This window comes from Hippopotamus amphibius, chromosome 8 (assembly GCF_030028045.1).
Source record: "Hippopotamus amphibius kiboko isolate mHipAmp2 chromosome 8, mHipAmp2.hap2, whole genome shotgun sequence".
Classification (NCBI taxonomy): domain Eukaryota; kingdom Metazoa; phylum Chordata; class Mammalia; order Artiodactyla; family Hippopotamidae; genus Hippopotamus; species Hippopotamus amphibius.
This window is the reverse complement of record NC_080193.1, coordinates 141380018-141396480: the sequence shown is the minus strand read 5'-3', so window position 1 is coordinate 141396480 and position 16463 is coordinate 141380018. Positions and strand designations below refer to the sequence as shown.

The 16463-nt window shown below is 32.8% G+C and overlaps 1 protein-coding gene across 1 annotated transcript in view; it reads left to right on the top strand.

Moving 5' to 3' along the window:
• Positions 1–16463, top strand: part of SCN7A (sodium voltage-gated channel alpha subunit 7) — a 76236-nt gene that overhangs the window by 19919 nt on the left and 39854 nt on the right. Inside the window, exons 3-9 of the mRNA XM_057746816.1 lie at positions 2872–2984; positions 3470–3559; positions 3951–4079; positions 5463–5554; positions 10616–10822; positions 13031–13100; positions 15539–15680. Coding sequence (XP_057602799.1) covers positions 2872–2984; positions 3470–3559; positions 3951–4079; positions 5463–5554; positions 10616–10822; positions 13031–13100; positions 15539–15680 — 843 coding nt within the window. The remainder of the gene's footprint in view (positions 1–2871; positions 2985–3469; positions 3560–3950; positions 4080–5462; positions 5555–10615; positions 10823–13030; positions 13101–15538; positions 15681–16463) is intronic.

The window sequence follows — 16463 nt, the reverse complement described above, 5'->3', positions numbered from 1 at the left end:
ATTCATTCTCCAGACATGCAAAAAAATGTAATTGAGATAAGATGAAAGAAGATGGAAGAATAAGTGAAGGCGTTATTTTAAGTTACAGAAAACTGGATAAGAAATTTCACACATATCTGAGATTTTTATCAAAAGTGATTATTTGCCTGGTAGATTAGTTTGTTTGGATTACTTTACTTTGTATGTAACAGGCTATACCATTATGCCTTAATGTAAATGATTTGTTTATGTGAGCATGATGATTGGCTATTGGCTACTTAAGGTTATTGATTTTCAAATAACATGATATAAAATCTCTATGCTATGCACAGCAATTTCAACTGTTCGATTTGATGAGTTTACTTGGTAGTTATGAAAATAAAGTGGGTCTATATTTCATTCATTCATACAGTCACATCCTATCTTATCCCAAAAACGACTTGAGGAACGTACTAAATATTTGAACACTCCAAAAAGGAGCACAAAATGATAAAAACAAAAATAATTATGCTTAGAAAAGACAGAGATCTGTGTGGACTGACAAAGCTGGAAGAATCTTCACTAAGGAAATAGAATTTGAGTTATAGCTTGGAGAATACTTCACATTTTTATAACGCAAATGGAAGATCTTCAATGAACAGTCCATAGCAGAGATTAATTCTGGAATAGGGAAGAGATAGGCTGATGATAGAACTAGAATCCTGTAGATGTGGTATAAATTGTGGGAAATAAGATGAGGTAATGGAGATGACAACCTGGCTTTAATGTGGTGGCCAAAGTACTGATGTGATGAATGCAGTGTTTAAGTAAGATTAATCTAGAGATTTCTAAATTACTATTGCATGAAAGAGATAGGGTCAGAAAGATGAAATTGGAGAGAAAGCCATCGAGGCCTGAAGTCAAGAGGTCTGGATTATAGGAGTACTTCGGGTAGAGAGGGGTAACACATCTGAGAAGAAGCAGCAGGTTTTGAAGACTGATTAATAATGCCAGCAGTTTCCAGCTTGAAAGAATAGAAGTGCTTTTGGCAAAAATGAAGTAACTATAAAGAAGTATCAGATTTGGGGGAGATAAAGATTAGCCCCATTGTGGACAAATGTAATTTGATATTCTTGTAGAGCATTCAGTGATTTTACCAAATGGATGAAATGGAATTGAATCAATTTCTGGATGGAAAGCAAAGTGAACATTTTGTATAATCACAACTCTTTCGAATACTTTGCATGGTGGAAGCATATTGACGTTTTACAGTATAAATGTATATATTAACAAAAAGACTCCAGTATCTCTGGTAGCCTCCATGGGCATTATGCATCATTCACTATAAAATACCTGTAAAATCTTAAGAACATTTAGTGAAAATGTAAGTCTTCATCTCAATTATCTCTGCTTTTACTTTTGCTATGCTTAAGTCATTAACGGTTGATATAACACAATAATCTTAGAGGTAACTTGTAGCAGAGTCCTGAGTTCTTTGTAGTGTGTACAGACATAGAAGACAAATCTAGGTGTGTTACTGAAGACAAAATCAAAGATTTTGAAAAATAAAATAAACTAAAAACTGTAAGGATACCTTAGTATAAAAAGTATTCTTGTTAGTGATAACAGTTAGTAAAAATTTGAATTATATTTAGTTTACTCTATTAATGATGGCATACAAATAAATAATTCTAAAATTAAATGAGCAATTTCAGCAGTTAAACATTAACTAGAAAATTATTATATCTGGAATTACTCATTCCTTTCACAAAGACATAAGCTGGTTGGCTACATCTTATGTGAAGTTTGAGGTTGTTTTGGAAAATACATGGAAAGCACATTTAAAACAATCAGACTTATTTTATTTAGCCCTTTTAATTTTCTCTTTGCTTTTAAAATGGAAAGAGGGAAAATAACTACAATCAGGCCAAAATACACACAGATGATTTGTTGGAAAAGTGTTCTATTGAGAATTATAGCGTGACTTGGTTTCCATTTATAATGGGTATTCATAAAATATCAATGAATATATATTTGTATATATACACAAATATAAATACAAATATATAGTCACCACATATACCTCTGTATAATTATATATTAAATGTAATATATATTTTAGCATATTATATTTTATCACATGCATTGTGCATTATATATTATATACTGCTACGTTATACTCTATATAATATTTACTACATGTAATATAGTTATACACACACCACAGCAAAGACAGACATACACACCTACATATACACTTTTGCTGTGTTTATCCATATTTTACACACATATACATATACACACATATACATATATATCCTTTCTAAGGTGTTTCTGATTTTTCCCTTTTTTTGGCTTAATGTTTCTATATCCCCAACACGTTAGTTTTACATGATATAAATTTCTGTTTTAAATATGTTTATGTCAGTGATAACATACAAGTGGGTTTTATACCATAGATAATTACTAATGATTAATGTAATGTTTGAGTGCATCGGGTCACTTTTACTACTATAATCCCATACCTTATTTGCTTCAAAATAAAATTAACTTATTTTACATTCATTGAATTTTAGTATGCTTAAATGCATACCCATGAGCCATCCAGATATTGATTTCTTTCTATTACTTTACTTCTGCAGGAAGACTTAAGGATTGGTGTGTGACAAGTAGTTTTCTTAGGTAGAACACTGGCAAAAAAGAAAAAAGTGGTAGGCAAGCCTAAATATTAATAAAAACAGCTTTTAAAAAAACCCTTTCCATTTGATTTAGTCTGTAAAAGGATTTCAAAATGTAAGAAATATAACTGTTAGACTTCGTGACTGAAACGATCATTGGCAACATGCTGCGTAATTGATGAGATCATAGCTCTCAGTTCTGATTTCACTCAATGTTCCTCTTTTCCTCTTGCAGACCTTCATTGTACTAAATAAAAAGAGAACCATATTCAGATTCAATGCCACCTGGTGTACATTGTCTCCTTTCAATTCCATTAGAAGAACAACCATTAAGATTTTGGTACATCCATATCCTTTTCTGTTGGTTTTAGGCTGTACTAATATCAAATGCAACTATTCTATTCAAATATTGCTGCAGTCTTTTTGTCTTTTTAATTAATATCTCATTTTAGGTTACACTGAAATCTTGATTATAATTGCACTGTGTCCCATATTTGAAAATACATTAAAATATATTTCTAGGGACTTCCCTGGTGGTCCAGCAGTTAAGACTCTGTATTTCCATTGCAGGCGGTGAGGGTTCAATCCTTGGTAAGGGAACTAAGATCCTGCATGCCCCGTGGCCAAAAAATATATACATACTTTTTCTAGTACATACAACAGTAGTAAATGTTAACAAATCTTAATCCTCATTGTTTTTCAATGTGAATAGTATGCTTTTTAACATTTAAGAAACTATCTGATTTTGTATGTGTACATACATATAAATAGATTATAGAAACATGTATTTCCAATATTATTTTTATTACCATCACTCCTTGACTATACCTTACCTTTTCCCAAATGTTCATCTTAATTAGTGTCCTGATTGACTGCGTACTTATGTCCATGACTGATTTGCCAAAATGGGGGCCAGCATTACAGTAAGTTAAATAATTTTGTTATATATAATTGCATATATAATTATATTTTATATTTAACACATTGTATTACAGTACATTATATATCACATGTTATGGTACAAATTAATATTTATATTTTATATATATTATACAGTGTACATAATATAATGTTTATACACATTGCACAACTAATTGATAGTCAAATTTCATGGTCAGTGCTGTAAGACATAGCCCACTCTAGAAGCTCTAACTAAAGCCCTATCCTATGGTTGTCTGGTTGATTGATTGATTGGTTGATTGGTTGATTGGTTGCCAGGTAATTACCCTAGGCATAGTATTTCAGAGTAAACGATGTATGTCTCACTTTTAATATGAAAAGTTATATGAAAATTATATGAAAATTTTTCTGCAGGAATACTTTGCTTGGAATTTATACATTTGAAATACTTGTAAAACTCATTGCAAGTGGCATCTGGGCAGGACCTTTTTATTTCTTTGGTGATCCATGGAACTGGCTTGATTTCAGTGTAACTTTGTTTGAGTGAGTACTTCTTTTAAGTTGCAAACATCTTGATACCTTGCTAAGAAAATGCTTTTCATAAAGAAACATTGGCGTTGACAAAGTTTTCTGCCTGCAAAACTTCTGTGAGTAAAGAATAACTCATACATCATAGCCATAATGAGTTCTCTCAGGAAGCTCCAACAGAGCTAGTCCTCAGAATATGCGATGAAAATGAAAGAATGGGATATTATCTCTGTTCTCTACCTAAGTCAAAAACAATAGAGGTTGAATTTTTGCATTTGAAGTGAATGTTTTCAGTGACCAGAAACTCTCCTGGAAACTTAGGAGAGGATCCTAGGATATCTGATTTTGTCTCTAATCTACATTGGTTAAGAACTGTAAATATTCTAGTTATCAGAATAAGATATTTTATACACATGCACATCTTTCTAGAATGGTACATTAAATTCTGATAATTTACATGTGTATTGATTTTTTTAATTCTTCTACTTAGTGTACTCTATTTTATGTCTAAAGAAATTGTCATGCAGCAAAATTCTGTTAAAAATAATTTAAAATAATACTCTATTTGTAGACTTGAGGTCAATTTTTTTAAAAAGAAATAACCTGTATAGAGAACATAATTATTTTCTGCCATGTTGTAAGCAGTCAAAAAATAGTAGCTAATATCATTGAAATTATTGTCACTACTACTTCTACTATTGCTATTATTATTTCTCCTCTTGCCATTGCTATTAGCTTACACTTAGTGAACACTTAGCCCTTAGTATGTGCCAGTTGCTTTGCTATAAACTTTACATATATTAACTTATTGAATCCCCCCCAAATCCTCAGAATCAGGAAGTATTATTCTCCTTACTTTACGTTTGAGAAAAACGAGGCAAGAAAGATTGCCATTTTTGTCATATCACACAGCTAGTAAATAGTGGAGCCTGTATTTCTACACGGGCAGACTGGCTACAGAGTCTGTGCCCTTAACCGCTATACACCGTGTCTTCTGCTACCATCACCATCACCGTTATCATCATCAGAAGTTTACTTAAATCTTATTCCTTTAAAAACCTATGGATTTTCTTATTTTTAACTATCTCTTCACCAATTAGATTCAAAATATATATGAACATAATATAGAGTATTCGATATGAAGTTGTGAGTACTCAAGGTGTCAAGCTTTTATAAACTCTCATAATTTGTTTGTAGAGTAATATTTACTTGGATACCTTGCATTGCAGCAATCTTTCCCTCCAATCAATAATACAACTATTTGCAAAGTGCAATAATGAAAGCAAGGGAAACAGTTGGATATATGATTTTAAAAATAAGTTTCAAATAGCATAAAGAGATAAAGGTAAGTAACATAAACTCAATATGACTTCTAAATAACTCTAATTTATTCCACAGACATATATCAAGATATTCACCTCTAAATTTCATTCCAATATTTAGAATTACAAGAAATTTGAGAATTTTGAAAATTATTCCTTTAAACCAAGGTAAGAAAAGGCATTGAGTTCTTCATTTTGTTTTATGTACTTCCATGCAGTCATTTGAACACCCCTGTTATTGCTTGAAGAAATGTTAAATTGAACAATGTTTCAGCTTTGGAATTAATGAATTATCTGATCTTTAAATTTATTTCAGTCACTCCTGGACCGGCAAGAAAAAAGTATCACATTTGTTACTTATTTGAAGTGGGTTCGATACTTCTGATAATAAAATATAGAGCTCAATCAAAATATATTATTTTTCTCTTTCTTATTCACTTATTTTTATGTCTTAAATATGAACTTATAAAATTGCCCTTAGACTTCTGAGAGAGCAGTGTAGACAGATATCTAATCTGTCCTCTTTTTTTCCTTCTTGCATCTAAAAACCAGTTGAAATGAACAAAGTAATGTAAAATAAGATAAATGCCCTTTTGCTCTCAGTGCTTGGATAGGATGCATTCCACATGCCACAAAGTTTAAGAAGGTTCTGCTAAATAAAGTAGAGCTGTGACCACACTGATTGAAGATAATGACGACTAATTTACACCTCCCATTCCTGAAGGTGTCTTAGAGAAGCCTACAAATACCTTCTGATTTGTTGTCCTGAATGAATAAAAACAATCTGATAGGAAAACTTCACTCAGGGTTTTCTTTTTCTTTTTTTTTTTTTTTTGACTGGTGTGAGTCAGAAGTATTATGAAATAGTTGAATGAATAAATCCACAGGCAAGTGTGATAATACCAAAAACTAAGATCTACAGGCAACTTTCATCCACTGGAACATCATGAAAAAGGCCAGATATATTGCATACTCTGTCCTTGGAGTCAGGCCGGGCAAAACAGCAAAAAGATTGGAGAAATATGGTGATGGATGCCTACTCTTGTGGATAAACTGAAACATTAAATAGTACACGTTAAACAGGTGAATTGTATGGTTTATAAATTATATCTCAGCAAAGCTGTCTGATAAAAATGGTCTGTGGCATGGCAGCTTCACCAAACAGAGTGAAGAAACCAGCAGTGGGAACTGCCCTGGCAGGAATTTTCACAGTCCTAGCTCTCTTACTACTCTCCATAAATTACTAGAACATAAAATTGTATCACCTTCATCTTCATCATAGAATCAGAGGTAAAGGTTATGGAAGAATTCAGGTAAATCCAAGGTAATACAAGAAGAATACAGTAAACAGAATTGGGAGCACACAGTCTGACAAGAACTACTCTTTGTTCCAAAGGAGAAAATAATTGAGACACACACCAGCAATGCAGAGTGTATGAAAATATTTTGCAAGACAGAAAGAAAAACATACTATTCAAGATACTGAAAATAATCCTTTTTTTTTCTTTTAAAAATATATTCTAAGGAATAGAGGCAAGCATAAGAAATCATCTGTTTTGTAGTTTTGTAGTCCCAGTAGAAAAAAAAAACAAAAAACCTCGACTCTCAAGCAGAAGATGAAAATGAACCTTTAAGACAAAAAAATAAAAAAAATTATAACATCCTTGGTGACCATTTGATGGTAATAGAAGCGGTAAAATATAGCATTATCTGTATAGTATTATGGTGTAGCAAATAAACCTACAGTGTGTGAAGGAAAACTAGAGAACCAGTAGAACCAAAAATGGGATAAGTTAATGAAGGGGATAAAATTTAAGTTCCGTCATATGGATAATTGGTGATCCTAAAAAAAAGAGGCCATATGAAATGTAAAAGACAAATTTTTCAAAAATACATCTGAGTATTTTAAATCCCTTAACCTGAGAAAGACCTTAGTCACAAATGGAAAAGTCTCGTCTATATTAGATTAAAAAAAAAAAAAAAAAACTAACAGATGCACTTAGACATAGTATAAAATTTTGTAAATTTAAACTATTAAAGAAAAAAAGCATTATAAAACCTACAAGAAAAGAGCAAAGAAAAAGAGCCTATAGAAAGGTTATGCACACCTCCTGATAATATTAAACACGAGTAGACAGTGGAGTTTCAGAGCTTAGGGAAAGTGTAGATGCGGAGGTTGTGACACCAGAATTCTATGCCTGTCTGCCATTCATATGGGAAGTCTACAGAATGACATCCTCAGCTATGCAAGAACTCTGAAATTTTATGTGTATCATTTCTGAATATCTGCTGAAAATCAAAACTATGAAAATAAAATATTCAACAATGGGAAGATTTAGTACGAAAGGAATGGGAATGAACTCTGAAATCATTTCAACAGAGAATAAATTCCAAACTACTGTTGTTAGTGGGTTGCAAAACAGAATGCAAATATTATAAATCAGAAATTATAACATAGACATCTGTGGGTTATTCTTCAACTAGAGATGTATTTTGCTTTTTTAGAAAAATTTGAAATAGTTGCCAACATTATAAAAATCTGATGATTTTAACATTAAATTCTAAATTAACTGGGATGAATTGTCAGCATTCCTGCATGGCAACTACCAGCTATAGTTGAGGAGCAGCTGCCTCTTTAAGTTAGGTATATTCATCCAGGTACCCTTCACTCCCTAGTTACATGAATTTATGTTTGCTGACAAGTCTTTGTAACGATTTGAAAGTTACCTTTCCTATAAATCACAAAAGATAAGATACAATGCAAAATACATAAAATTCAACAATTATAATAACTAGGTCAAAAGTCCTAAATTATATAAATAAACAAAAACTGAGAATAGGAATAGAGAAATGTGAGAAAGTAAATATAGTCATTTATCTTATATGGTGAGACTATAGCAGATACAGTTTTAGTTTTGACGTAGAAAGCACATGTTTTTTTCAAAATAAGAACTTAAGTTTGAGCAAGTTGGATACATCTCAAAATAGGTATATTTTACCTAAAATACTAGAGGGAAAAAAGAAATTAAAGTTTATTTAGAAAGGACACATAGTAAATTGTAAAGGGAATATAGAAACCAAAAAACGTAATGGTAGAGGCCAATCCAAAAATAAAGCTGATTTATAGAAATGAATATAATTGGGTTAAAATTGTCTGTCAAGATGTAGAGATTTTATAATTAAATCAGAAATAAGTTAAACTCCACCAGAGATATACTTAAATTAAAACAAAATGAAAGTTTAAAAGTAAAAAGAAGGAAAAAATTATACCAAAAATCAAAATCAAAATTGGTATATGGCTGAGAAGTTTGAATGGTAGGTAACAATGAATGGCAAATAACAATGAAAATTACTAATAAATTTGATTCTGTAAAATTTGATGGTGACTTTTTTTACCTTCAATCAAAATTTCGCCACTAAAATTAAAGCTCCACAAGAAACTTGGCTTTATATATATTATATATAACATTTATAAATTATGTTAATATTAATAATGTTTTATAGTCATATATTTATAAACATATTTTAATTTATATATTTGTATACATATTTTATATAATATTATTATTAATAAACTGTGCATGAATTTATACACACATATATATTCTTATTTAAGAATTTCTATTCTTAAAGATAATTTAAACGGAACAGTATGAAAGAATTTTTTCAGTAAAAAATATACAGAGGACTCGTAACGGTTACCAAATAAAAACTACACAGTGCATATATACATATTTTAAAAGTTTATTATGGTAATCATGGGAACTACATCAAAGTAAAATGATCCCATTTTTCTTCTGATAAGTTGGCAATATTTTGTAAAATGTCCTCGCTTTAGTGAAGGCCTGACTATATATTTATAGTCTTTGGTTTATGCATTGGTTCATCCTCCCTTAAAAACAATTTGAACATATGAATTGATACTTAAATACAGTCATATATTTTGACACAGAAATTCCATTTCTAATGTAATACTTTAAAAAGACTTGCATATAGCAAAAAAAAGTTAATATAATAATCCCAGGTGGCAAAAGTAGCTATAAATATGTATTTCAGTATGATAGCAAGTAAAATTATATATTTACTCTATCTATCACATTTCTTTAACCACAGGAATAACTTTATTTCAATCCTATTCTATTACACTCAAGAAATCTAACCAACTGAAGAGGTCATTTAAAAAACAGATTTTCAATTTTCACAGTGATATTTGAAATAGGCATAATTACACCCATTAAAAAAATAATAAAATAAGCATAGAGATGTTGGTAACTTGCTCGACGTCACAGAGCTAGTATATTCTCATCCATTGTTCAGCTGAGCAGTTATTAGGATCATAAATACAAACAGTGCAATAAATGAAAAAAGAACAAGGGAAAAAGAGAAGGAAGGAACAAACGAAGGATGGAAAGAAGGAAGGAAGAGAGGGAGGAAGTAGTGGTTTCATCTATGAAGTTTAATTATGGGGGTTTTGTTGTTTCTTCTTGTTTTCTATGTTTTCAGAATTGAACGTGTATTATTTAATAATTAGAAAAATGAATGTCCTTAAATAAAGCTAGCTTTAAAGTTGAATTCTCAATTAGCAAGTATTCTGATATAAATGCAGCCACATATAAACACACCCATGTGTTAGTCTCATTTCTAATCATTAAAAGTTCTTCATGTTTTACTTAACCAGCTCCAAAAATTGGGTTCTTAAAAAGTTAAGGAAAGAATGTATACATACAACTGGATTCACTTTGGTGTACGGAAAAGAACTGGCCCAACAATGTAAAGCAGTTATATTCCAATAAAGAGCTTAAAAAAAAAAAAAGAATTTGTAGACCACTGTTATTTCAAACTATTTCTTGTTTCAACAACATTTGCAACCCATGTTGATTTATAACTCTACACCTTTACCTGTGCTTATAAATAATGGTGATTAGTATGAAAAGCAACAGTCAAGAGAGAAGGCCTGTTCTTTATGTAGTAAAGAGAAATAAACAAAGAGCTAATTTAAAAATACTAAATTGTGTCTAAATTATGGTCAGATGTAATAAATTCACAATAATACAGAAACCTCAAAGTTTAGGGTTTCATTCATTTTAGTCACTGGACCTCGATAGTGATGCACTATGAAACACCAAGCTGTTGATTCCGATGACATCTGCATTTTTCATGGGAGAAGTTTGCTAACGCTGCTTTATTAAGATATTTTATTTTCTCAAAAACAAACTTTCCTCTTTGCAGGTCTGAAATCTTTTGCAGGGATCCTGATCGATTGTGTGAAGAAACTCACTGGGGTCGTTATCCTAACTCTCTTTTTCCTGACGGTATTTTCTCTGATCGGGATGGGGCTCTTCATGGGCAACCTGAAGCATAAATGCTTGCGAGGGCCCCAAGAAAATGAAACTGAAACGCTGCACAACAGAACTGGAAACCCATATTATATTCGAGGTAAGAATCTCTTGCCATCTCAATCAAAAAAATTAAAACTTTTCTTACTGGCAAAGGATTCTTCACAGAAATTTTTGACCATTCAATTTCAGAACAAATTCAACTTTGGGACAACCTTCGTGTAAATGCTGTAACTACGCTCAAGTACTAATTTGGATCAGTTTCCTTCAACAGGATAATAAAGTTCCCAGTCTTTAGATAGTTAAATCAGGGAAACCTAAGTTTGGAATTGCTAAAACTTGCAAATTGTATCCTTTCAAAAATAAATAAATATGACCAAAGTCTTAACTGCAATTTTATCAAAGTACAATCCTCGTGATACTACCTTTCTTCAATAAAGTTGTTTAAAATCTAAATGTAAGTGAATGCATTAGAAACTTTGCGATGATCATGTAAATCAAAAAATGGCCTACAATATAGGCATTCTTACTGTTGTTGGATTTCAGTTGCCGCTGCTCATTTTAAATGCTTTGAGTTATAGTTTGATGAATAATGAAAATATTTTAGGCTAACAGAAATAATGTCAAATAAGTATTGCTTAGCTCTTATATATAAGTAATTCACATGCCTGGTCACATATCTTCACCGTAATCCTGCAGAGAAGACATGAATAATCCCTGTTACAAACAGGGAAACAGAAGTGCAAAGAAATCCAGTGAATGTTCCCACACACTATAACCACTCGGCTGTAAAACCAGGATTCTAGCCAAGCTCCATCTGGCTTTAAAACCCATTCCCTTTTCACCAGGCCATACTCTCTTATTAAATTTTTCTCTCATATTGAAATCATCATTTCCTTCCTGACAGTATTGAGGAAAAAACAAAAGCATAGTTTTCAGCTAATAAAAATCAAATATTGATAAATCTTCAGTAGTCCTTCTACATTAATTTTAGGTATCCTTTGGACTTAATAAGTTTTAAAACAAATCTTAATAATTTTTACTCTTTGGTTTACCCCATGCTATGATTATGATGAAAGTAATGCAGAATTGTTAGTATATGAGTATGTGAAATGTTTCCTTTTTATGTAGCTCTATTTCATGATCTTAATTCTATTGATAAGAACAACAGGAGGTGGATGTTAAATACTAGATTGCAACTGAAATCCTCTTTAATTTCTTTGATGTTGTAACAAAAATATGCTAATTACTGCAAAATAAACAAATTTTGCTTCTTCACTGGTTATTGCTAAGAAAACAGAGTCCAGCTTCTTTTCATCTTTGTTAAAGTATGTATATTATAATGAAATCAGTTGTAAAGATTATCACTTTAATATTTGTCCAATTCTAGTCATTCCATTTTCTCAAATAACGTTAGGAATTGCTGGAAATATATTTGCAAAACATTATTTAACCTAATTTCCATGTCATAGTCCTCGTATTTAGAAGAGCACTTGGGAGTGCCCAGTTCTAATGTTAAATTTCATTTGGTTTTTGACTGCCACTCAAAAGGTTTGAGTAATGGTCCCTAACTATGATTTTTAAATTCTTCTAAAATTATTTTAGGTGACAAATTAAAGTGGCATTGTCTGAGGTTGGTGTAATTCAATTTTGTATACACACACACACGCACTCACTCAGGACTGATCTCATGGGTTTGATCTTTGTGATTTGAATTCAGAACCTAAAAAGCAATGCTACTAAGTCTGCATGTTCCCAGCACTGGTAACTGATATCTATAAATACATAATTTACATTTTTACTGATAGCAGTTAAAAATACCTGGATAAATTCTATGGTCTAGGAGTCAGATTAGCTCAGATTATGATTGAAACTAGGTGACATCAGGACAAGTAATTAGGGGGCACTGGACACTCATTATAGAAAAATAAGCTGTGAAGTGGGAAGAGAATGGAAATTAAACCAGACACAGAAAAATCTGGTCTTCTGTTCAGGAAGATCTTCAGGAATAAACCCTGGAAGGAACAATCCTCAGCTTTCAAACAGATTAGTCTTGGGAATTTTTCTTTCAGGGTCTGGTCATACCTGGCTGGTGTAGGTGGATTGCCAGAGGTCTTTTGGCCTGTACATTGGATGCTAGGACAGCTTCCTAGATACAAAGAAAAGAAAAAAAAAAAAAAAAAGGCAGGCTATGTGCGCCTTCCTTCTCACTGTAGGAAGGATGTTCACCTGTACAGATTTAATTGGGTTTCAGATATGCCTTTCACTCAAGATTAGATATAGAATATCATTTCTTTCCTATTTTCAGAAACAGAAAACTTTTATTATTTGGAAGGAGAAAGATATGCTCTTCTTTGTGGCAACAGAACAGATGCTGGGTAAGTGGTATTAATGTTTTCCCCGATCAAGTCTGTATTGTAACAGAAAGTGGGGTCTGGCTATTTGCTGCTTGAAAACCAATAAAGAGCCCAGCTTGGTGGAAGGGAAAGTTTGCTTTATTTTGGATGCTGGCAACATGGGTGGGGGGAGTGGAGGGGATGGAGGAAAGGGAAGACCCCTGTCCAAAGGCCAACTCTACCCCCACTATCCTGACAACTAGGGGGTAAGATCTTTACAGACAGGGGAAGGGGGTTTCATGCAGAAACAGCACAGTCAGCTCTGACAGTCATCTTGAAATTGGTCAGTGGTGGTCTGATCAACGTCATCTTGATTGTTTTAGGTACAGTTCATCTTCAGTTCGAGAGTCAGTTTGTTCCCATTTCCTTGAGGCCAGTTCTCAGAATTACGGCATCTTATGTCATGACTGCAGTCTGGTCATCGTGTAGTTAACTTCTTTCACCTGGTGGGGTTTCAGTATCTATAAGGCAGCTCACAGGATATGGCTCAGAATATTACCTATAGCCCTTGAGAAGGAACTAAAGGTCCTTGACTCTGCTTAGTGACTAAACTATTATTATTTGATCTCCTTTGTTTTCCTTTGTCTCTGCATTTTCTCACTTTTCTGATTAAACTTATTCTTTGGCTAAAGTTTTTCCACAGTCAAAAGACAGGCTGAGGACTTGGGGGGTGGGGGGGGGGCGGGGAAAGCAAGGATCACAGGGTCCTGCTCCGTTTCAGCATCACTGATCAATAGTAGTTATTGAAAGATTATTGCTTTTACTAATGGTTCTCATCTGATTACATGATCTCATTTTACCATCAAAACCATGCTGAGAAGTGTACAATATGGAATACTATTAATCTGATTTTACAGAAAAAAATATAACAGACTAAGCAAATGATTTATTGAAGCTCAAGAAGTTAGTAAATGGCAGTGCTGGGACTTAAATAAGAATCTGCTTTTCTGTTTTCAGTGTGCCCCAGAGCTAATAGGAATTATCAAGGAAGACAATATAACCTGTTCTTTGGCCAGGAGACTTTGAAGAAAAGAAATAATAAAGACACGATGTTATTTCACTAATTTTATGGCTTGTATATCTTTAACGACTATAATTTACATTAATAAAAAGCTTATTGCTCTTAAAAACAGTACTTATAAATAATTCTTCAGTGAGATGACAAAACTCTCAAGTTTTATTGTTCTCTAATTTCAGATGAAGAGATGAGAAGGTAGAGATAGAGTTCTTCTCAGCAGTACTATGACTCAATGCCTTATGTTACTTTCCTCAGCTGGGATGACTTGACACCCATCTGTAAATTCAGCTTTTTCTTAGAGGCTCTGGGCCCAGACTGACAAAATAGCACACGGAGGAGGGGAGCATGAGTTATGTAGTTTAGTTGTATTAAGGTGATTCAGGCATTTGGTGCTTACTCGGCTCTTTTTGCCCCCCTACTGCTGGGCTTCCTTTCTATTTTCAAGTCCCAATTGTGAATCCATCTCATTGTGTCTGCCCCATCCTACTCGAGCTAACCCCTTCTGTGGACATGCCCAGCTAAATTTGACCTGAAATGCATGTTGAAGATATCCGGTCATGGATAGTCAGAACCACAATGATACAGTATGTCAAGGCCAGAAGAGAAAGCCATGCAGCATTTCACCTGCAGCCCTCATACTTTGCTGCATGGTAAACTGTCCCAAAAGTTAGTGCTTTAAGACAAGAACAAAAATCCATTTGTTTAGATTCTATAGGTCAGCAATTTAAGTACTTCTTAAACCTCTGTTTGCATCACATTTCTTAACCATTAACAAATATGCAAAACAAGTCACATGGCCAAGGGTCCAATAATGTGGGAGGAACTACAGAAGCGTGTAGATGGAGGAAGCATGATTTATTGAACCACTACTGTCATAATGGACCACAACTCCCAAGCCCCAGTAGGTAAAAGTATGAAGACTCCATGAAAGGAAATGAAGTAAATATTTAATCTGATCTTTCTACCAAACTGCCAGTTCTGCTTATAAATTATTGATGATAAATGTTTTCTCACTCTTCAGTGATGGGATCTAAGGGTTTGTGGTGAGATCATTTAAAAATTAAACCCTCAACTACTGTAGTTTTATATTTATCAGTGTTATTTTCCATCAGTTATACTTTTACTTTGATATTGGGTAGGAAAGAAATCTTTAACAAAGGCTTGGCAAAAACCATTTCTGAGGCCCTGTTGTCTTTCAGCTTAATTAATGCTGTTCACTTACATCAACTTAAAATCTAACTCATATGCAGCTTTTTTCACTGGGAATTGTTTGGGAGTAGACTACTCCCTGTGGAAGAGGGAACCCTTTATTATTCACGGGCAAATGTTCTATATTTATGATTTGACCATGACCTGAAAGTCACCTAAGAGTAAGCAGTTTTTCTTTCCTTTTCTTAATTAGTCAGTGTCCTGAAGGATATGTGTGTGTAAAAGCTGGTGCAAATCCTGATTATGGTTACACAAATTTTGACAATTTTGGCTGGGCCTTCTTAGCCCTATCTCGGTTAATGACGCAGGATTACCCTGAAGCACTTTATCACCAGGTAAGAACACAAAGCATCTGTACTGCATGGACGAATGGTGCCATGCTCCTCCTTTCTGAGGTAATGATCAAATGTAATGCACTTTATTAAATTTGTACGTGAAGAAGAATTCAAGTTAACACTGAGCCCAAGTCTGTGTTCTTATGTGTGATATTGATATCTTATTTAATCTTTGAAACAATCCTACAAGGATATAAATGTGTGTATGTGCTTTTTATGTGAAAACCCTAAGATCAGAGCATTTAGGTAATCTCTCCAAAGTTAAAACACATGTATCTGCCAGAGAACACTATACTATGGTCTCAGACGTTTAACATTAACTAAGTAAAGAGCATTTCTAAGTACGAATTCTTTAGACAAAAAAATTGAACCGATAAGATTATCATGTATTAAGACATTATTTATTGAATGCATACAATGTACTTTTTTTTTCTGTTTTGTACATAAGTTTATTTATACAGTTTTTTATATTCCACATATAAGTGATATCATATTATATTTGTCTTTCTCTAACTTACTTCACTCAGTATGACAATCTCTAGGTCCATCCATGTTGATGCAAATGTCATTGCTTCATTCTTTTTTGTGGCTGAGTACTATTCCATTGTCTACCACATCTTCTTTATCCATTCCTCTATTGATTAACATTTGGGTGGCTTCCATGTCCTGGCTATTGTAAATAGTGCTGCAGTGAACATTGGGGTGCATATATCTTTTGGAAGTATGGTTTTCTCCAGATATATAATCAGGAGTGGGATTGTTGGATCATACAGTAACTATATT